Raw genomic sequence first — 22,929 nt, forward strand, 5'->3', positions numbered from 1 at the left:
CAATAAAGTCTGAAGCGCCTACCGGAGAGAGATGATGTAAAGATTAAATGTAACATCATTAAATTTCTCCCTTCCCTTTTCTCCCTTTACCAGATTTTTACTATAAACTCCAATGTGCTCTGAGCACCCTTTCCCCACATCAGCACTTGGGTCGGATGAGTTCAAGTGCAAAGCATAACCCTGTGTCACTTTTTCTTGAGCTGAAATGTACTTTATCAAGATGTTTGTCCATATTGATCCTGCACCCTCACTCACCCTCTGTTTTACTCAGATCCATGATCTCTTCCCAATGATTTTTCCTTATTTCTGTAAATCCTTGACTGTACTTACAGCATCTTTGGTTCAAGGCCCAGTGAAGTAGAAAAGTTCCTCAAAGATTACAGAAATCTCTACCCTATTCTATGATGCAAGACAGAACGGGTTGTCCTATTGTTTGTTGGATTTATCCTTAAACCAGTTCCCTGAAGCTGGCAAAATAGTTAAAACATTTCCACACTTCACATTCACATAATTTAGTCCCATGAGATGAAAAAGTATTTATTTCAGTGACTCTCTCCAAAGAGCAGGCAAACCTTTCCCAGAAATTCTCAGAAAAACTCCCATGGCATTTCATTGGCCTAAGTATGGTAAACTGCGTAATTTTAAGCCAAGTCCTGGCAAAAGGAATGCCATGCCCTGATTCATGAGTTCCTAAAGGAATGGGATAACCCTGGCCAATCAAGTTCACTCTCTGAGGATGGGGCCAACTAATCCTGAATCACATGGGTTCTAGCAGGGTGGAATACTTTGGTGATAATTGAAGAACTGTTAGGATGGATAAAACAATGAATGGAGGCTATAAAAGAAATCAGTAACATTCACTGTGACTATTATTTAGAATTTATTAGAGTCAATGGATCTGTTCTCAAATTCTCTCTCAAGCTATATGACCTCACTGCAGTGATGAAAAACAGCTGCTATAGTACAGATAATGTACGTTTCTAAAGAGGTCTGCTTACAAAGTAAGCAGTTCTTATACAAGTTTTTCTACAACAGAATATGATTTTGAAACAAGAAATGACACAAATGGAGATTTCTTACCCAAAATCCCAAAAGGAAGTTTATATATAGTAAATGTTTTATGTGCATTGTTTTGAAAACAAAAATTTAAAAATTGAGTATTTTGAGCTTAAAATTAATCCCAATAATATTCTATCTCCATAGACTTCAGTTAAAAACTCTCAGAAGGGGCTTCCCTGGTAGCGCAGTGGTTGAGTCCGCCTGCCGATGCAGTGGACGCGGGTTCGTGCCCCGGTCTGGGAAGATCCTACATGCCGCGGAGCAGCTGGGCCCGTGAGCCATGGCTGCTGAGCCTGCGCGTCCGGAGCCTGTGCTCCGCAACGGGAGAGGCCACAATAGTGAGAGGCCCGTGTACCGCAAAAAAAAAAAAAAAAAAAACCCTCTCAGGAGTTAGAGGAAAACTACGATTACCCCCATAGTAAAAGAAATCTTTAATCTAAATAGTATGTTCCCATAAAAAACACATTTCCTAATTTTCTATCAAAATTCTCATCCACTTCTGAAAACCACTACAGATGAAGTGGGTAGTAGGAATTTTTGCATTCTTATAAGCCAGTTGTTTGCCCATTGATTATTTCCAACCAAAAGTACTGAGCTCAAATTCCAAAATCATTAAGTCCTTTGAAAACTATCTGAGGCTAACTGCAGCCTCCTGTCTTTTACCACGTAATTAAAAAAAAAGTTCCTTTGCGTGAGTTTAGTGGACGCCAAGATCTGGAACAGTTTTCTGACCTGACCTGTTATACCCTGAATATCATTTGTAGGAATGAATAGTCTTTCAGGTGTTACAGACAAGTTTAGGACATAGAGAAGAAACTGAAAGGGAAACACAAAGACTTAAGAGCATGAAAAGGAGAAAAAACTTAGATGACCCATAATACAGAGGATAGAATACTATGAATTGTTTAAGTTCTAAGATACCTATTCCTACTACAAGGAACTTGAAGTCTAAAGGTTTGGATGAATAGTGTCACATATGCCTCAATTTTTAATATGTACATCAAATTACATTTGGAATGTTTTCTATCCAAATCAAACAAAATTTTAAAAGTTGAGATAAAATGACCCATGTGTGAACAGTCACCCTTACCTTGCAGTCAGGGAACTCTAGCATAGTCAGTGAAATGCTGCAAAAACTCATATTTCCTTATTATTACATACATCGATGCCTTAAGATCATAATTTTAGTGATATGACAAAGCAGGATCTATGTCTTTCAGTCGAGTGACCAAGGCATTCTACAGCAGGGTGAAAAGAGACATCCAGGAACAGAAGGAAGCTATGCCTATGATGACAAAATATTCTGAGTGAAAAATCAGACACAGAGATATTAGTTCTATGAGAGAACATGCATTTGTTTACTTGTCCATGTCATTTGGGAACTGTCGCTCCTGATGTAATTCCAGTGGCACTGACATAATAGCCCCAGCTTCTCTTGCCTCCAGTGCTGGCTAGTCAAAGAACACCATTTCCCTGGACACACACATTGGATCAGAGCTGGCTCCACGAAACCAGCATGGCTATTCAGAGTTCTTTTGTGGAACTGATATGGAAACTTGTTGGAAAAATGGTCTCTCTCCTTCTGACACTGAGAACTATATGGATAATAGAAGCCTGGAGATGGTAATGGCCATTTTTGGAATACTTTATAGACTATGCCTAAGAATAAAGTCATTATAGAGGAAAGCAAAGCCAAAAGACAAGTGACATACCTGAATTACATTTCCCTCCCTTGAATTTTTCTCCACCTAATAAAAACCCTGAATTTCTAAACTCTGAATAGGGAATTCCCTGGTGTCCAGTGGTTAAGATTTGGTGCTTTCACTGCGGTGGCGGGGTTCAATCCCTGGTCAGGGAACTAAGATCCCATGCTGCCAAAACAAACAAGAAGACAAAAAGAAAACCACTCTGAATAACAATTTTGTTTGACACGAACATGCTGCTGATGTATAGATTTTTACAGTCAATATTGTAGAATACATGGAAGAAACTATGCTTCTCACAATAAGGAAGGCTGTCATAAATGTCTTCAAATAGCTGATCAAAATTTCCATTTTACACTTCTATAATTTGATTTCTTTGCATAGGAAAAAAAATTATCAATCTTTCACATCACGTTCCTCTGTCACTTTTTTCATTCAAAAAAATCATGAGGATAAAAACCAGTTATTGTGAGGAGTAAATCAGCTAATATTAAGTATACATAATAATACGTGATAACATAGTAAATCAATAAATGTTAACCTTTTAGAATAGATTAACTGGATACTAAGCATCTTAACACCTAAAATACAAAGCACACGTTAACATGTGATTGGACACTTCTTTTAATAAGGAAGCTTGAAATGTTTAATATCCTTAGTAGAACCCAGCACCATCATTTAAAATATTTATTATTTTTCTACTTTTTCCAAATGATGAGATGGCTTCTTCAAAAACACCAAACTGGCTGAAATACATGGGTGGAATCTTGGCTCCATCAATTACCACCTTTATAATCTTGAGCAAATTATTAACCTCTTTGGGCCTGTCTCTCCATGTATAAAAATACAGAGTGAGATGCTATATGAAGATGAAGTCAGTACGTGAAAGCACAAAGTGACTTTAAATACAAAGTGCTCAACATGATGTATATTTTATTATTACTATGATTATTTCAGAAAGATGACTTTAATATTACCTACTTATCTCATAAAGTAACATTTTTGGTGATTCCTCTACATTTTAGAAATTCTTCAGACTTTAAGAACTTGAAAAGAAAACCTTAGATATCAACTTGTAAAACATACTGATGAATACAAACAAAATGTCAGTGAAATGACTTACCATATATTACCAACTGGTTTAATCAAAGGCAATGCTGAATCTAGAACCCAGGTTTCATAATACAGTTAAATGTTCTTTCTTCTCTACCACACTGCACAGATTTAAAATAAATCCTTATGCTTTATTTTTGAAATAGGTAAATATACCTACTAATTGTAAGTGAATGGAAAAATATTCTAAATATCAGTGAGCATATGAAAGCAGTAAACTGATAGTTTTAAATATCCTTCAACAGTGAAGTTCCTGTGTTCTTGAGACTAATATAGAATAAATATAAAACTGTAATCATGATCTGGTACAGAACACAATTATGACAATGTATGAAAACAAAAAAATGTGGTCAAATATCCCAAATATTTAAATATTCAACATAACAAAGGCTAAAACTATAGGTATAACTCAAAATAAAGTACAAAAAAAATCTCTCATAAACTGTATTTTATACAGCTTGTTACTACTGAGAGGGATTGATGATTAACTTGATTAACTTAAAATAAGTAACTATAAGAGAGTTAAATTTTAAAAGTGTATTCTAAAAGTAAAATAGAAAATACCTAAAGTAGCTAACTTATCAAAGTTACACACAAACCAACACAAAACCTGAAAAAACAATCCTATAACCAGAGGAGATCCAAAAATGTTATCAGATGAATACTTAACCAAAATACTAACGAAACTCCACTGTGTACCATTAGTTCTTATATTAGAAATAAAAGTAAGCTTTTAATATAATTGACATAAGTTAATCATTTCTGATAAAATATGCAAAAAGAGACAAATGGGGTTCCCACAATTCCTGAACACAAAGCATTCTTTTATGTCCACTAATATATAAGGAAACAAACTTGCATCCAGACAAGAAAGAAATACAAGACATAAGTGTCAATCTTTACCAATTTATTTTATACAAAACAGTAGCAATGTAGAATATGGGAATTATCTTCCGCTGCCACACACGCAAGTTGTGAACATTCCAAGCCAATGTATACAGTTTGGAGGGGAAGGCTAAACAATAGCATCAACCATGCTACTGAACATGGGAATTTTTTATCTAAAAAGACTAAAAATTAGATAGCAATGTCTTCTTAATATTGCTGTCATCATTGAAGACGGAAGAAACATAAAAAGTGACTTTAAGATTAAAAAAAAGGAAAAACCAAGAGGCTGCTACAACACTGCCATACAGTCAAACCATCATATTTCAATATTTGCATACTTGATAGCAGCATTATTTTTACTGAACCGTGTGCACCTACATTTAGAAATACATCAAAGCAAAATATTGTGGCAGTCATCCATCAAGATCCAAAAGAAAGAAAACAAAAAATAACTCTAGGATGAACATACTATATGTAGGTGAACATTTATGGAGACTGAATCAATATCTACATTCTTGGACTGTTCCATTCTGCCCCAATAAAAGTCTCAACTCAAATTGTCAACTGAGCATTTTTTGGAGGATTTGAGTTTTTCCAGTTCTTATTATACTGCATGCTTGGAACAAAGAGGGTCATAATAAATCCTTCTACACAATGAACTTTAAGTAGACAGTTGAAAATAAATTTACTACTTGTAAACACACACAAAAAGAAAAATACAAGATTCTTTTTATTTTTAAACAATCAGTGCTTCCAAAAGCACATTATCTTCTATATCGACCTCTCTCCCCTCGGTCTCTGTCCCGATCACATAATCGCTCTCTTTCTCTTTCTCTATCACGTCCTCTATCTCGTTCTCTGTCTCTCCTGTTATCTCTAGGGCGGTCTCGCTCTCGCTCCCGATCTCTTTCACGAGGTCTACTTCTCCGACCACTGACAACAGCTTGTGTTCGACGAAGGAAATCATCCACCCTCATATCATAATCATGCTAGAAAAGGTAAGAAATGGGTAAGGTATGTCAAAAATCAAATGGAATTTATGTGTTCCTTCATTGTAGAGAAAGAATCTAAAGAAATGCCCTATTAATTCACAGAATGTAATTTTGACATTGTTTAGAGAAAGGATTTTGATGTCTTACTAATTAGACACCTACAACAGAGGATTATTCAAATCTCATTAAAAAATCACTTCATGCAGTTTTCTATTTAACTTTGATGATTTCTCCATCCAATCCCTTTAGTAAGATTTATGCCAAAATAATCAGCTGATGACCATCAACCACATGATCAATAAATACATCAATACATGCTGTCAACTACACTAAATGTCATCAATGTTTTTCTGCAACAGGTGAGCTCTACTTATTTTTCCTCCTTTGAGTCTACAAACTAAACCAAACCAACTCTGCCCTCTAAAGGTGAAATTAAGAATTCTTCCATTCCTGATTTTTTTCAAACTGAATCATTCATTGTTAATGACAATTTGTGGAATTTGACAGAATTTTAAGAAAATATGTACTGCAGTAAGATTGTAGTCTATTCCACACAGAGCTGATAATACACAAAAGGTTGAGGAGGACAACGAAGGGTAAGATAAGCAACTGAGGTGCAAGGTTGTTACCGTGGATATTTCTAAACTTGACCCCTGCTCTAGATTTCTACTCTTAGTTCTCAATTCTTTACTTACTGAAATTGGTCTCTTCAAAAGTCAGCTTAAATATATAGAATATAAGGTTCAAAAACAATTTCACACTACCTTTCACATATAATAAATATGTGAATATTACCTAAGTATGAAATATATACATATATACTAACAAAAAAGCTACAACAGAAATAGAACTTGTTTAAAAGTACATTTTGATAAAACAATCTCAGAAAAACTTCCTTTTTTGAAAATATGATCATTTACAAAAGGCATTTTTAAAAACACAACCCAGGTAGTCAACTAAGATTTCATCATACATATAGGCTGTATATTTCTTCTTCTGTGACTGAAAAAACAAAAAAAACCACTAAAAATTAAAGTCTATTAGTCAATTAGTATTCTCAAATTGTTTAACCAAACATTAAAGATCCTAGTATGACTTTATTTTGAAGGATTAGTATCTTTATGAGGATAAGGAAATAAATGACAGATGAAAGTATCTCAAAGATAGGCTAGGAAACTACTGCTCTGACTGGTCCTCTCAGATATGCATGCTCTTCATCATGTGGGAAGATAAAAGGATGTTTATGTGGCCCAGCACAGAGGGGTGTGTGTGTGTGTGTGTGTGTGTGTGTGTGTGTGTGTGTGTGTGTGTGTGTGTGTGTGTGTGTGTGTGATAAAATCAGCCCAAATACTATACTGAAGACCCAGAAATCTCAAATATAGTCTGCTTAAATAATCAAAGAAACTAGCCAATTTTAATAAAAACAAGTTGTGAATTACTTCAAAAACAGCCTTCAATAAGAATGTGAAACCGTCTACCACTCAACATAATCTGGTATCCCTCACATTCAAATTATCTACAGAATTCTAAGTAGTTCCCTCATACTTCTGCCTTCTCATTCACTTACTACTCGTTTATCTCTGTATCTTGCTTCATGTGGTACTGGGTGATGTCCTGAGTAGGGGGGATGAGCTTGAGGAGGTGGAGCATGGTGCTGATAGTAAGGATGGTGTGGAGGTTGTTCCATTCCAGGATAAGGAGTCTAAAAAAAGAAAACCACTTCCATAAGCATCTACCAAACATCCTTGTAAACAAACCATTCTTAGAATTCCCCTATCCAAACCACCCATCCCAAACAAATAATTTACTCTGTACAAGCCATTTACTTTGATGGCATTAGGATTCATCAAAATACCCTCTTTATTTGCTTGTTGAAAATGTGTGTAATAAACTCTCTAATTACATATCTTCCAAAATTTAACATTTATACATACCATTTACATACTAATAAAAACAGCGAGCCCTCACTACACAGTGATTACTATGAATCAGGCACTGTCCTAAGCACTTTACATGGCTCATTAAATTCTCACAGCAACCCTACAGATAGGTACTATTACATAATCCTAGTTTACAAAAGGGAAACTGAGGCACCAAATGGTTAAGTAACCTGCTTAAGATCACACTGCTAGTAAAGGGGTGGAAGTTAGACACAACATCAGGCATTCTGGCTCTAGAATCAGTCATCTTAACCACTATGTACAAATGTATTCTTAAAAAAAAACAAAAAACTCAGGGGCTAATGAACTTTTAAATGCCATTATAAAATAATGGAAAATCAAAGGTATTTCTCCCCCTAATTAGTGCCAAGATAATATTATTAAATATTTTCTTTTACAGAATCTAAAGGAAAGAAACCTCATAATTCATCTATCTGTACAGAGTAACTAAGCGAAACAAAAGTCAGATGGAAATGCCACATTACAGGCAGCATTTAAGATAAAAAAGGTAAGAAACAATCAGTACTTAAACTTCCAAGTTTTTTATTTTTTAGGGATTAATTGCTTCAGCTATCCTCAATACCTTAAGATATATTCTAAGAAGAATACCCAGTTTTCTTAAAGAAAGGAAAAAATATTAAAGTTTAGGAATAGGGTCTAATTAACCTTATTTAATATAGAGAATTTACTGAATATTAGGGTCAGGCACTATGCTAAACTTAACTTGTATTTTGTATATTTAGCTTCTTGACAATCCTGAAGTTGACATTAAATGATATTAATGACTATTCCATTAAATTTTAAGCCATAAAAGGATAGACATAATGTCCAATTTATTCACCAACATATACCCAGAGCAAGCACAGTGCCTGCAAAGAGTAGGTTCTAAATATTAGTTTGATGAGCCAAAGAATGAATGGATGCTTATCGAGTTTTACAGATAAGGAAAGCTATAAGAAAAAAATATATTATGAAACTTGTCCAAGGTCAGATTTGAGAAGGGAATGTATTTGAACCCCAAAGAGTTTGCACTACTAGCCACTACAATAATAAATCATAATACTCATCAATTAAGCCGGTACTATTAATATAAATCAAATCATTCATTAGCCTTTAGTTTTAAAAACAGCATGCAAGTATATATCACCAAAGATATGTATTTTAAGTCTCCTAATGGGTAACTGTAACAATCATATTCCAAGTAAGCACTTAAAATGTATGGAACTGCAAATGAAGTTAAATAACTTGCAAAAACAGAATAATACAAACCATTCCTTGCCAAGGTGGTGGTGGTCCCATGTTATGAAATTCCCTCACATAATCATTGTAGGACTAAAATGAAAGATGATAATGTTAATAAATAAATAAAACGCCCAGAAGTTATAAATCATATACAGATTTTATGTACATTAAATTTAAAAAGTGAGATGCTTACCCCATTTAAAAACACATCTCGGCGAACTCCTGAAAACCGTCTGTTGGGAATAAGATTTGTGAAACTAAATTCAGGTAATTCATAAACCAGTTCCAAGAATGTAATTCAAAACTAAGCAAGAGTGAACCCAACTTACCTATCTACTTCCTGGTATCGTGGATCCTTTAAATACCCTGTTTAAACATCAAGCATTTTAGTATATCAAATATATGTATTTTATTATGGCATTATAATTAAACCTTCCTTACCACTCAATTCAATTCTTCCCATGAAATAATAGTGATGCTATTATTGTATTATTCCACTTTCAGATCTTCTTCTCAGATTACATGATAAAAGTAACTAAATAACTTACTGATATCACAGAATTATAAACTGCTAGAGAGATTTTCATATGGATCTTCTAAATTCACACCCCACTTCTTGCTAGACAGAAATTTCTTCATGCTGCACCGTAAGGAAGGTAAGGGCAGAGGAATTATCTTGAGGACACCGTAATAGGGCTTCCTTAAAACAAATGTTTACCTCTACCTTGAGTATACACAAGTCTTGCTAAGTCAACCATAGTTTTAAAAAAATGCAAACGTACAGGGAGAAAAGCAAAATTAACAAAAGTTGCAAAAATGAAGATATATACATTTTATCAATAAGTGAAAGAACCATGGTAATAAGAGAAATATTCTCCCTCCTTTTCATAAGTACTCAGTAAATTAAAAATGTAAAAGAATCTGAGTGGCCAAGTTACTGGGGAAAAATTTAATTTTACTCTCTGGAATATCCCATTTTGGAGAAGAATGAGGCTTATCAAGCCACTTGCCACATACAGTGCTGTAATACTAACACCAACTTCCAAACTGCCTAATTTTTATACGTGTATCACTGACTGTTTTAAATATCTTCTCTTAAATACACTTTGCCTTTTTCAATTCCAGTAAGGGAAAGACTAACTGAAAAGCTGCTTTTAGATTAAACCAAGCATTCCCCATTCCTCTCTAAAATAATGATGTCAAAAGTATTTTTATTTAGAAAAATACAGCATTATTTCCGTTTCCATTTAAAGCTGTATACACATGAAATACTAAGTATCAAAGGGAATAAAAAGCTTAATACAGTGTAAGATCACTGCTTTCCCTAACTACATTTAATCTTAAAAGCAAAAGTGCAGTTTCCATTTGTGCAATAATGATAAATTAGTAATTTCAGATAATTAACAGATTATGATAATAAGTCACACTAGAATAAACAACCTTAACAAAGAAGAGGAATTACTACGTGATTAATAATTTCCTAAGGTTTAAGTAGTCGCATCCTAAAGTTTTCTCACTTTTAAAACTATAGGGTCATGATAGAAGTTTGTGTTGTTGTTGTTTTTAATAATTTCAAGTCAAATATCTGCAGGATTATAAAATATTAACCTGGTCTCTGATGAAACTCAGGGGCATAGTCAATCCTTGGTTTCTTTCTGCTGTTATGAATATCATAATCTTCTGGTCGACGCCTACACAAATTAGACACATTAGAAATTAAACCAAAAACTGCTGGGAGAACAAACAGCAAAGCAAGTGTTTCTGACAGAAATAAGCACACAAAAAAGCTCATTATTTCCTTTAAAATAACACCCTGATTTTTGGTGAGCAAATATCTTAAAATTCCTAAATTCTAATTCCTCAAAGTAATTACTATACACCAATCCTTAGATGTATCGCTGGAATAGATATTCTCTGTAATCCTCATGCTATGACGAGGCACTTGCAAAGAGTCATCTGCTCAAAATACATACATCACATTTTAGTAATCTAAACAAAAGTAAATGAGCTGCCCTCAAACAAATATAAATATCCAGTTTAACAAAACACTTTCCCAAATAAAGTCTCCATTCAGGTAAAAGAAAGGGGAAAAAAAACTATCATCATTACACAACAGGTAACTCTAAAATCTATATATTTAAACGTATTAATGTCATTTTAGGCTAAGTCTAAAGAAAATTAAGAATTTCTTAAATATTTTTCTTCTGCTTTGCACAAAATTACACTTTTCACATGATCATACAGAAAATTTGATAATTAAACGTGACTTTACAGAAAAGTTTTGAAAATCTTAATACTTTGAAAAACCAATTTCTAAAGTTAATAACATTTAGGAATTATGGGCATGTTTTCCAGAGACAATGCCTTAAAATAAAACTGGCACGTAATGGGGCAGAGTTTTAACAGAGTTCATAAAACGAGTTCAAAGTGTATTCTTTAGAAGGTGACAACTTTACTATCTGCAGAGGGCTGCTCTTCACTATCTTCCATAAATCTCAATGGTTAATGTAAATACATCATTAAATACACTTCATTTTACTTAGCATTTAATAAAGAGCTACACAAAAGAAAAACAAAAATCCAAGTTTTTAAGGTAATAATAAATACACCTTTTTACCCTTAATGTAAAAAACTCCATGATAACCTGGTATCACTAGTTTTCCAGCTATTTCTCTGCATATCAACTGTTTTCATTAACTTTTGCAACACAAGTTCACTCAAACTACAAAGCTGCAACAAACCCAAGCCCCCCAACAGAATAAAAACAGTTGCATCTACAATAAATAAGACTAAGAAAATTAAAAGCTGGTTTAAAAAAATAAACATACCGCTTTCTTGTAGTTTGGGGAGTGCATTTACGACCGGTATAAAACATGATAGTAACAGTTCATAAAGTAGTCCAACTACTGACTTTAAGCTGTAAGCCACATACAAATATGGAGGCCCTGGCAGGCTTGAGAGAAGGTGTAGTGTAAGTATAGTTTACAGTCCATTGCAAAACTGAGGTAAAAACTTCACTTGTATGTACTGTATTGCACTGGAAACCTCTTAGCTTAAAACTTCAAAAGACATCTTGGTGCTCAGTCCTTTTAGGCCAAAAATAAGGGGGCTCTGCCAGGTTTCCTCCTACCTACTTGACAGTGTCCTTCTTAAGCTCAAAGAAATGGGGACTCTTGTTGGATTATCTGTACCTACCACAGGATGTTTCCACCAAAAGGAAACTTAACCAAAGGTTTCATCCCATCAACCACACATCCAACAGTCTTTAGCAGAATATTTTAGATTTAGCTGTATGCAAATCTATACAGGGGAAGGTGTTGGGTAGAAGGGCATATATCAGTCCTTTGCAAAGACTTCTCCAATTCTGTAACAAGTTAAACCCCCTTTTCCTGGAAAATGCTGTTTAGTTCATAAGTAGTGATCAATAACCATGGCGATCCTCTAAAAAACACTTTAAGTCCACAGGTACTGCCAGCATCTGGAAAAGCTGTAAACAGACACAGCAACAGCCCTTCTTTTTGGTTTGTTGCCGGGTCTCCCAGGGCCACTTGATCCCCTTTGGAAAGAACCTATTGTTTTCAGAAGCTCAGCAAGATGTGTGAATTCACTGGGTACAAGTTAGACAATATTTGACAATGGGGTTAACACATCACGATGGTAAAATCTGAAACAGTCCCAATAATGCTCCTCTTGAATATCAAAATAACTTAAAATATTTTATCCTCTAAATGAGGCGTCATCTTCTGAAAAAATATTAGTGATCCTTTATAAAAGTCCCATATCTGATAAGGCTTATCCAGAGACACACCTGAAAGAAAAGGCTTTTTACAAAATATTAACAATTTTTGCAAATAAAGACTTCCTCCTCGTCCTCCTTTCTAGCCTGTTCTTAGCAACAAAGGCCTACCTCATTTCAATGGTATACATTGTATTATCAGATTATTATCTAATCTAAACTGGTTATCACTCTTTAGCAGATAATTTTTTCTGCATAAGGAAAGATCCCCATTTTCCTCTTGAAAAATGACTGAGACCAAGGTGACCATGTGAAATCCTCAATGAAGCCACAAACTAGTCCATGCAGCTTGATTTGAGGATTTTCTCTTTCTTCTTTACCGCAGGACAAACTTTTGACGAATCACATTCCTCCATCATGTTATTCTGATACATGTGCCTATTATCAGTCCAAAGAACGTTTCTAACCTTCCCACATCCCGGACTGGTTCTCGACGGGATGGACGTCCTCTTGACCGGGGCTGAGAATGCATTCTTCTCTTGTGACGCATTTTATGAATGACCTGATACAAGTCAATACTTTCATCAGGGGGAAATAGAAGACAAAGCTGGGTTCCACATTCAAGTTCAATTTCCTAGAATAGGAAAGTAGTAATTTACAAGATGAAAAAAAAGGAGAAACTTTCAATAGACTTGTATTTTCCTGATGTACAAGAACAAAAACAGATTGACTTGGAGGCTTCCTTCCCAAGGCTGATGATCGTATGAGATTCCGATAAATTTCCTTGAAAGGTTTCTAAAAAACCTTTAAAAGTGTTTCACGTATTTATATAAGGGGAAAAATTAAAAGTGTAGAATCTCCAACGTTAACTACACAAAAAATTCTGTGACAATCTCCCTCTGCAACAAAGGAATATTTCTTTGTGCAAAACACAGAAGTATCAGGACAAAGTCATCCATCTCAATACAGTGGAGGAAAAACGTGTTAGTGTGTCAACAATTTTCATAATAATAAATTGCTAAATGCACTTAAATACATTATATTAACTAGAAAAACAGACTAAATCTACAGACTTTTTAAAATTAAGTTTTATTTTCAATTACCAATATTTTCACTTAGGAGCAATGAAAACCTGGTTCAAAATTACATGTAGAAACCGTAAGGTTCACAGGTTTGGGTTTAAGTCACGGCACACTTTTAATTTCATTTGCAGATTTGAAAACCTGACTACACATACTTATCTCCTTTTCATAAAGCTTCCTTCTACTCAGAAAACTTCAGCAAAGACATTAAATGGCATTTCTAAAATATATTATACAAAGTTCAGAATCTGTCAAACAGTAATAACATAATGAAAAAGCATGTAAAAATCATGCCAATTCTCTTTGAAAACTTTTCCTTCAATTGTATTAATGAAGTACTATATAAAGCTACCTTTCAACATTAACGGAAGTCAGATTAATCAATCAAAATCACAGTAATCACAAACTCCAAATAAGAATATTTTCCCTTAATCTTTCCCACAAATTCAATCAAAAATGGTTTTAAAATATCCTTCAACAAAGATCTCTAAAAGTGTTGATTAAATATGTTTTTTAAAGAATCAATTAAAACAACAAACCTGTCCATCACGTCCGATCTTTACTGGCTTATGTTCATTCCAAGGATTGGTGAGATGAGCCGACTTAGTGAAGGGTAATTCACGCCTAAATACAAAGTAATATTAATTATATTACTTTGCAGAATCCTTATACTACTTTAGTAGTGAATTCCTATGTTAATCATGATTTAAATATGACTAAAATTTAAGACTGATAGAGCTTATTCCCCAGAAAGGGAGCCCCCTTCAGACACACTCTTTCCACATTCTCAGATGTTCTCAAAATTTTAAAAAGCGAAACAATACGCTTAAGATAATGAGCTTGAAACCAAGACAGTTTGGGGTTTAATCCCAGCTATCTCTCAGCTTCTCTGAGCCTGAGTTTCTTCATCTTATAAACAAGGATATCACCACCTTCTTCATACTTGTTTTAAGCAGTCTGCATATGAAATAACATATCAAATGTTTAGCATATTTCTTGCTTCTGTGCACTAAAAATCTTGTTTTTTTTTTTAAATAAATTTTTTTTTTTGGCTGCGTTGGGTCTTTGTTGCTGCGCGCGGGCTTTTCTCTAGTTGTGGTGAGTGGGGGCTACTGTTCGTTGCCATGAGCGGGCTTCTCAATGCGGTGGCCTCTCTCATTGTGGAGCACAGGCTCTAGGCATGCGGGCTTCAGTAGTTGTAGCGCACAGGCTTAGTTGCTCCACGGCATGTGGGATCTTCCCGGTCCAGGGCTCAAACCCATGTCCCCTGCATCGGCAGGTGGATTCTCAACCACTGCGTAACCAGGGAAGCCCCTAAAAATCTTGTATTTTTAAATAACTGATCACAAAGAGATGAAGCTTAACCAGGCAGTTAATACCAAATGAAAATACATGCCCCCTATCCTTGGTTCAGGGCTGCTTTCCCAGATTCAAATGTCCTCCCTCCTTTTGATAAGGCAATACTCCCCACCATACATGGAATGGCTCTTGACAACACAAATGTTTTTATTCATAAATTCCTATATTTGCATGTATTAATTATGCCCTTCACTTACACTACAGTGCTATACCTAAATAATTTAAACAAACTCTGGCTCTAAGCTGAGCCATAGGATAAAATGGTCTCACCAAGTTAAAAAAAGATACCCATAAGTACTTGTCAAAAAAAAAATCGAAAATTAACATCATTCAATAAGGTTTCATCTATTTGTGCATAAAGTAATACCAAATTAAATAAATGCTTTAATTAAAGATTATATATATATATACATATATACAATATAAATGAAACTGCTCAAAACACATACAAAGATGAATAAAATAAAGAGCTTGCATTCCTAACCTTTCTTCCACAGCTTTTATCAGAGAGTAAACAAGCACACACAATTATTTTGTAAAAGAATGGGTACCATAAATAGAGTACAGAAGTTTTGTTTTCAATGTGCATGGTCATATCTATTTTGGAAAGAAAGAAAAAACAATCAGAAAATGCTTCCTGGAAAAGGTGGCATATGGGATAAGCCTGAAAGAAAAATGACTCAGGAAAAGCCGTATGTAGAGAGGTAAGGCAGGGTTACATTTGAAGCAATGAAAAGGACCTGAGCAAAGACATAATGGAGAAGAAACAATACAAGCAAATAACCTGGTCCAGTGGACCAGCTATATAACCATTTATTCTAACCTTATGTGAATTTTCTTAAAGATGAATATTAAACTCCCAAATTTTACACAACTATTTTTAAACCTCAGAAAATATTTCGACATTTACAGGAAAAGAGAAGTATATCTAAAATTAAAGTATCAAGGTGGCATGATCTGTGGTGGTGGTGATGTGAATGTATGGGAGAAATGGGCAGAGTGTACAGAAATGCCTACTAGGTACTACTACTGGATTCCTCACCTTAAAGACATCTTACCTCACACATCAAGAGTGGTTCAATAGTGTATATACATACATAAAAATATGTGTGTATGTATCTACGTACACACACACACACACACACACACACACACACACACACACCCTTTACAGGGAAGGCAGGGGGAAAGAGACTATCATTAAGCTAGAATAAGTCCATACCAAAAGCCTAGAATATCCAGATGCAGATCTATAGTTAAAACTGTACTTTAATAGCTTCTCAGATTTTTCCTCTCAGTTGCCAGTTAAAAAAAGGTTACGGAAAGGAATAAATAACCTACAACTACGAATGTGTAGGACGGTTACAAATTATTATTGTACAGTTACCACTGTTATTTAAACATTAGCAATGGAATACCCTAGGTCCAAAAAAAAGGCATATGTTGAGCTGTTTGAGTCACTTAGGGTTAAAATTCTTTGGTGGCACTGGTTCTAACTAGATTCTAGAGACCTCTGCCCACTGTTTTGACAAATTAATCCCAGACTGAAAAGCACAAAGAACTATGAGGCCTTAGGAAAAACAGGGCTTAGATTAAGACTAAGAGAAACTGCACATCTGTGGTCATCACAATTATAGAGCAGGCATCCTAAAAATCAGCTTTTGAGCAGACATGTAATGAAAAAGCCTAGAGATGACTGTCTTTACTGTGAGTACCCTAGGTAACATGGCAGTGATTCTCTGACTTAAGGAGCTTAGAAAATGGGGCATATTTAACAAAAGAACATGAAACTGTACAGAGGCTCTTACGTACTGACAGCTGTTTTGGTCATTAAAACTAAAAGGAATAATATCGAGAAACCATGAAAGAAAAGAGAAATGGGTTATCTGGAACAGACAAGAAAGAGGTGAGGTTAAAATACAATATAGTCAGTAGATTTAATTCTGGTTGAATGACATTCTATAGATTTTAGCCTTACTTTGATCTAACTCCCAGCAGCAACTTAAGTCACTTTTTAATGCCTCCTTTCCTATCTGCTACCATACACCATCTAGTTTTAAACTCCGGTGTGCCTACAGGTTTGAGGTGCATGTAACAATTCTGCATTTTAATAATCAGATACTACTGATGCAGGTGATCCAGGGACCACACCTCAAAAAACTTAAGGCTAGTTATTATTAAATCCAAAAGGTGCTTAAATAAAACTCTAATAACTATCATATCTGAAAAGAAAATATATTAATAGCAGTTACTATTACTGATAGCAAAGCCTTCAGGGTTTATATTTATTAAAGTTTCATCCTTTTAACACTGAAGGTCAAATGTAATTCTCATTTCACACAGAAAACTAAGAGTTCAAGTGACTTACTCAAAGAAATGTCAATGTAATAAGAACACATGCCCCCTCAGAACTCTGAAGTATTTTAATATTACTCTTTAACGCACTTATGAGTATTTAAAAATAAAGTTAGTTTTTTTTTTAATTAAGAATATTCTTTCCAGGTAAACCTAAAACTTACTTAACAATAATAAAAAACATTACTACACAAAATTTTACACAAAATCTTAGCAGAATGGACTATTTGGGTTTGTACCTCTTCTGATGCTAGCTATATATATTTCAAATGAGTTAGTAAAAGAGCCAGTAAGTCAATGAAGAAGAAAATGGAGACGATAATCTGTGAATAAATTAAACTCATCTTCTAAAATTAAGAAACAAATTTCCTTATCAATAATCTGAAAATGAAAGTTCATAAAAGTAACATTCAAAATAAAATTTGCTACCACCAATCTAAAACTGGGTAATTATTTTTCTCCTAAAAAAGCATCACCTCCAAATATTTTCCAGTGACACCAATAATGTTTCTAGTCATTAAACCATAGACTTAACAAATCTCTCCTCTGGCCTTTACAGTTATCCATCCAAAAAATTAAGTAAAAATGTCTATCTCTGCTAAGAAATAACTGGCACCTTGTCTTCCCTATAAACTGCCACCAGATTTTTAAATTTTATAATTTTGATTATGATTTAACTTTAGAAATTAAGAACTATAAATCTATATTTTAAAACCCTGGGTACAGTGGAGTATGGGAATATCATCTATAGTCTCACCACCCTAACAATGCATTCCAACATTATAATTATGTATCCTTTCATTTGTTGTATCTTTCCATGTTATTACATGGACAATTATTTTTGTGTATTACATTTAAGTGACAAACCATAATTTACTTAACCAATTTCCTATGAGAGAATTTAGATTGCTTCTAATTTTTCCCTATAGAAAGTAATGACAGGGGCTTCCCTAGTGGCGCAGTGGTTGAGAGTCCCCCTGCCAATGCAGGGGACATGGGTTCGAACCCTGGTCTGGGAAGATCCCACAAGCCGCAGAGAAACTGAGCCCATGCGCCACAACTACTAAGCCTGTGCTCTAGAGCCTGCAAGCCACAGCTACTGAGCCCAAGTGCCACATCTATTGAAATCTGCGCACCTAGAGGCCGCGCTTCACGACAAGAGAAACCACCGCAATGAGGAGCCCGCACACCGCAACAAAGAGTAGCCCCTGCTAGCTGCCAACTAGAGAAAGCCCGCCTGCAGCAACGAAGACACAACACAGCCAAATATAAAAATTAATTTATTTTAAAAAAAAAGTAATTACAGGATGAATAATGGTGATATATTTATATGTGCATATAGCTTTTTGCTACTCTATTAAACATCAACCTAATACACTATCTCTACTGTATCACTGCCCATTTTCATAGTTCCTCACTGTCCCACAGCAAAGGTTTATTAACTCCTTAGGCAGGCCCACATTTCTACCCATCTTTGCCTTTTGTTCTTCTCTTTAATGACTATCTGCTTTATTTAAAAGGTGGTTCCCTATCCTATCCACACACCCCACTCACACTCCCCACCCCATGGTTTCTGATTTCATGTCTCTTCTTTGTGCTACTTTGCCTTCTGAATATGAACAGCGTTTTTCTTTCTTATCCAATTCCTCTATCCTCATCAAAAATCCACCTAAGCCAACTTAATGACCATAATCCATATGGTCCCTTTCAGGTAATTCTTATTTAGCTAAAGTTAATTTTACAGGTAGTAGATTCGTGCATGCCATATAAAGTTCACTTAAATAATTAGCTTTTCATATTGTTGAAATAGCTTTCTAAGCCCAAGATGGAGCCACTCCTGTCCAAGGTGCTAAGCCAGCAAACTGAAACTTAGATAACTTTCATGCTCCACTTGACCAGAAATGCAATATATCCAGTCAGTCAATCCCCAAAGCCAAGCCAACTCTGGGCTTCCTCATCCCAAAGAAGGTTGACTGTGTGGTCCCATCTAATCAGATATTTTCTTATTTGTCTGTTTCTTATTCTTTACTATTTATCCTATAAAAGCTTTCTGCCTTCTGCCCCATTTTGCAGTTCTCGACAAGAGACTATCCATTTGCTGAAGCGTTAAGTCTCTCTGTATCATCTAAATTGACTTCTTTAATCATTTTTTTAAAACAATGTACAATCGTTCAGTACGGACAAAAAAAGTGGTAAATAACTCAGATTTCAAAGTAAGTCTACTTTTCTAACAAACATTTAAATCTTAACTACTGCAGTTTCAAAAGGTCACAATGCCAACTAACATGATTTGCTAACTTCCTTAAACACTACTTGTTCACAACTAAATTAGTCACCTCCAAAATGCTCTATTAGCCAAGTCAAAGGGTGACTATTTTCCCACTCCACAGTAATAAAATGGCATGTTAAATCACTAAACATAAACATGTGCTAATAACATAAGCAACTGTCTGATTTGTAAATTTACTGCCATAATACTAATGCAGAGAACAAATGAAATACATAAAACTCTTGACTAAATAAATCTTTGCCCTATGCATTCTACATTACATTATAAAGGTGGTGAACAATACAATCTAAGCATATTAATGTTACTTTTACTTTTAACATTGTTAAATAAACTCTATAGATCCCAATCAGCCTAGGAATGACACCAAAATAAGGGGGAAAATAATTAGAATAATAAATTAAAACTAAATAACTGTGGAGTTTTAACATTATTCTCAACTGGTAGCCCATTCAAAACAAGAGCAACTTTAATTATCTACACTGAAGTGTGTAATTTACCTGCAAATCCAGTCAATTTTAAAGACGCCTCCCAGCATTTTAGCATTCATTCCTGCTGGAAGTACCCAATGTATAGGAGATCCTCCATGGTGTGATTCTGAAGAAAGTCTTGCAAATCCTAGGGGAATAAATCACAACATGATATATAGATGCAAATATAATTAATGTTTTTACATATCCAAATTATTTTTACTCTTACCTTGAAATTTTCCACTCTCTCTCACAGAAAATATTAAGATAACACTCCTTGCAGATCTGAATGCAGCATTTAATTTCTTCTCATTTACTGGCAGTGTAGACCATACACCCTATATAAATGATGTAAAGATCAAAGATTGAAATTAATGTAAATCTTTTATGTTTCCAATTACATTTGCAGAAGACCAAGGTTACCAATAAGCTATAATGAATAAATGTCCTATTCATTCATAGGACATTTATGAATAATGTATGTCAAAATAATGGAATAATCTATTAAAAACTTGGGAAAAATATGGAGAAAATTACCAACCTTAACAAAATCATTAAAACAACTAGTAAACACACGGGGACAGGGGGCAATCAAATCATATGGGCTAGAATTTTAGATAATAAAAACAATCACCTACAATTTAAAATCAGAACCATTTACTGTGGTAAAAACATTTTGTTTGAAGGTGAATCACAACGTGTACATATTTTTCTTTAAAAACTGTGACTAACCAAATAATTTAAAATGATCATGTTAATAAATCCATAAGTGAAGAATTTCTGTCAAGTTTCTAGCATTTCTCTCTTCTTTCTATTTAAGTTCAAATTTTCATGTATCAATAGTTTGACTGAAGAGACCTGTGTTTTACGTTGAGCTGGAACATAGTTATTATTTCCAAAGCATTTTAAACAATTCTTTGATCATGAAAGATTAAGAGGCAGCAATGGTAATGTAAACCAGAACCTCTAATTCAGTTTAATCTGCTGATACATACTAGACCTCATTCTCACTAGATGCTTAACTACTTCTGCCTAAATCCACTCCAGCTAAAGAACAGAATAAACTTCCACTATTTAGTGTATTATTCCTTCCATCTGTAAAATTTAGTGGGTAACCCTCAACTTAAGTTAGAAATATAGGATTATTAATATTGACAGAAATACAGTTTAAAAAATGCTTAATTTTAGTTTTAACTTTCTCAAAGTCAGTAGAAACTCTCTTAAAACAAAAATACAAAAATATTAGAATAGTTGGTATAAAAAGTAGATGCATTTTTGTAACAAAAACATTTTTAAAAAAATTAACCTTACGACATCCTATAGCAACTGGGCATATCCCTTTTGTAAAGCCCAGGGTGGGGCTTTAAACTAAAACTAACTCTTCCCTTTTCTTCTAAATCCAAGTGATCTTACTTCTAAAAGTAAAAGAAACTCCCTGGAAAAGAATTCAAGAAAATCTCAAGGTGTAAAACAAGCAGCAATATAAAACAAAACTGGTTAACTAAAAAAACTTTATAAAATTTATTAGTATAATAAACTAGCAATTGAGTATAGAAACACAAAAATCCAAAGAAACACGGCTTTTTCAGTACAACGTATAATTATATATTCTTCAAATACTGAATATTTTTAATTCTAAACTCATCTTCAAAAGATTTAAAAGAAAACTCAAATTACTACTAGGTTGCCTAACCAGTCAAAAAAGCAGACCCTACATGGCAACTGGACTATGGATCTCTAAAGCTTTAATGAAAATTACAGTATGTCATGTACTCAAGTGATACTCAAGTCCACCTTCACATTTAAATTTTCAAGATTAGGATATTTCAACAGAACTGATGCTAATACCTTAGCTTTGGCAAGGGACACATTCTCATGGTTGTTACTCTTTATGAGAAAAAATCTCGCATCCTGTAGGACATATTTGAGTTTACTGGTTTGATCTGAAAAAAAGAAATCCAAATTGATTAAACAGAGGCATTATCACACAGAGGGATATAAGTTGTACTAACTGAAATCAGCCCTCCAAAACCCAGCTAAACTTTTAAAATTCATAATCACCCATTCAACCTAGAAAGCTAAGCCACAACACATAATAAAGCAAAGCTAAGAAAGACACCAGCATTTTGCAAGAAGGCAAACCTAATATAGTAATGTTCTAATATATCAGATCCATATTTTTAAGTGTGAAAATGACTATAAATTTTATAGATCTTTATCACATTAATCATTTAAAATTTACTAATAGACCATTATGCTACTAAAATATATATACCATCCACTCTGTCCAAAAACTGTTAAGATGTCCTAAAATGTCTGCTACTGTTCTGAAAGATACCCAGTAAGAAGTGAACATGGAGCTCTGTGTAAGACTAAATTATTTTTTTTCCCTTAATGTAATATATCAGAACATTACTACATTAAAACCAACTATTAATGGAGAACCAATAAGGCAAAATAATGACTTTTAAGGAAGCATGCAATGAAAACAATTTCAAATTTAAATGATACCTTTTCGGACAGCACGAACGGAAGATGATAATTTCTCATGCTTCTTTTCTGAACCTGTATTTAGCCAAAGTACATTTGTTCAGATTGAGCTTTAATAGAGATAAGACAAAATTTCTACAGTCTTGTCACATAAAGTTCTCATTCAAGACAAATTATTCTTCCTGGCGCACCCACACACACAAAAAAAAATAC

The 22,929-nt window shown here is 34.2% G+C and overlaps 1 protein-coding gene across 2 annotated transcripts in view; it reads right to left on the reverse strand.

Annotated features, from left to right (window-relative positions):
* Window positions 1–4,767: 4,767 nt before the first annotated feature.
* The window catches only part of YTHDC1 (YTH N6-methyladenosine RNA binding protein C1), a 34,624-nt gene continuing 16,462 nt past the window's right edge, over window positions 4,768–22,929 (reverse strand). The window contains exons 6-17 of one of the 2 annotated variants that reach the window (XM_024741604.1): window positions 22,738–22,791; window positions 22,075–22,169; window positions 20,456–20,564; window positions 20,257–20,374; window positions 14,295–14,379; window positions 13,141–13,307; window positions 10,546–10,628; window positions 9,267–9,303; window positions 9,131–9,170; window positions 8,965–9,027; window positions 7,323–7,457; window positions 4,768–5,752 (exon numbers count right to left, since the gene is read on the reverse strand). In XM_024741604.1, coding sequence (XP_024597372.1) covers window positions 5,528–5,752; window positions 7,323–7,457; window positions 8,965–9,027; window positions 9,131–9,170; window positions 9,267–9,303; window positions 10,546–10,628; window positions 13,141–13,307; window positions 14,295–14,379; window positions 20,257–20,374; window positions 20,456–20,564; window positions 22,075–22,169; window positions 22,738–22,791 — 1,211 coding nt within the window. In that variant the 3' untranslated portion in view covers window positions 4,768–5,527. Of the gene's footprint in view, window positions 5,753–7,322; window positions 7,458–8,964; window positions 9,028–9,130; window positions 9,195–9,266; window positions 9,304–10,545; window positions 10,629–13,140; window positions 13,308–14,294; window positions 14,380–20,256; window positions 20,375–20,455; window positions 20,565–22,074; window positions 22,170–22,737; window positions 22,792–22,929 lie in introns of both variants that reach the window. The other variant, XM_024741603.1, reaches the window with a different exon arrangement.

This window comes from Neophocaena asiaeorientalis, unplaced genomic scaffold (assembly GCF_003031525.2).
Source record: "Neophocaena asiaeorientalis asiaeorientalis breed wild unplaced genomic scaffold, Neophocaena_asiaeorientalis_V1.1 scaffold445, whole genome shotgun sequence".
In the NCBI taxonomy this organism is placed as follows: Eukaryota; Metazoa; Chordata; class Mammalia; order Artiodactyla; family Phocoenidae; genus Neophocaena; species Neophocaena asiaeorientalis.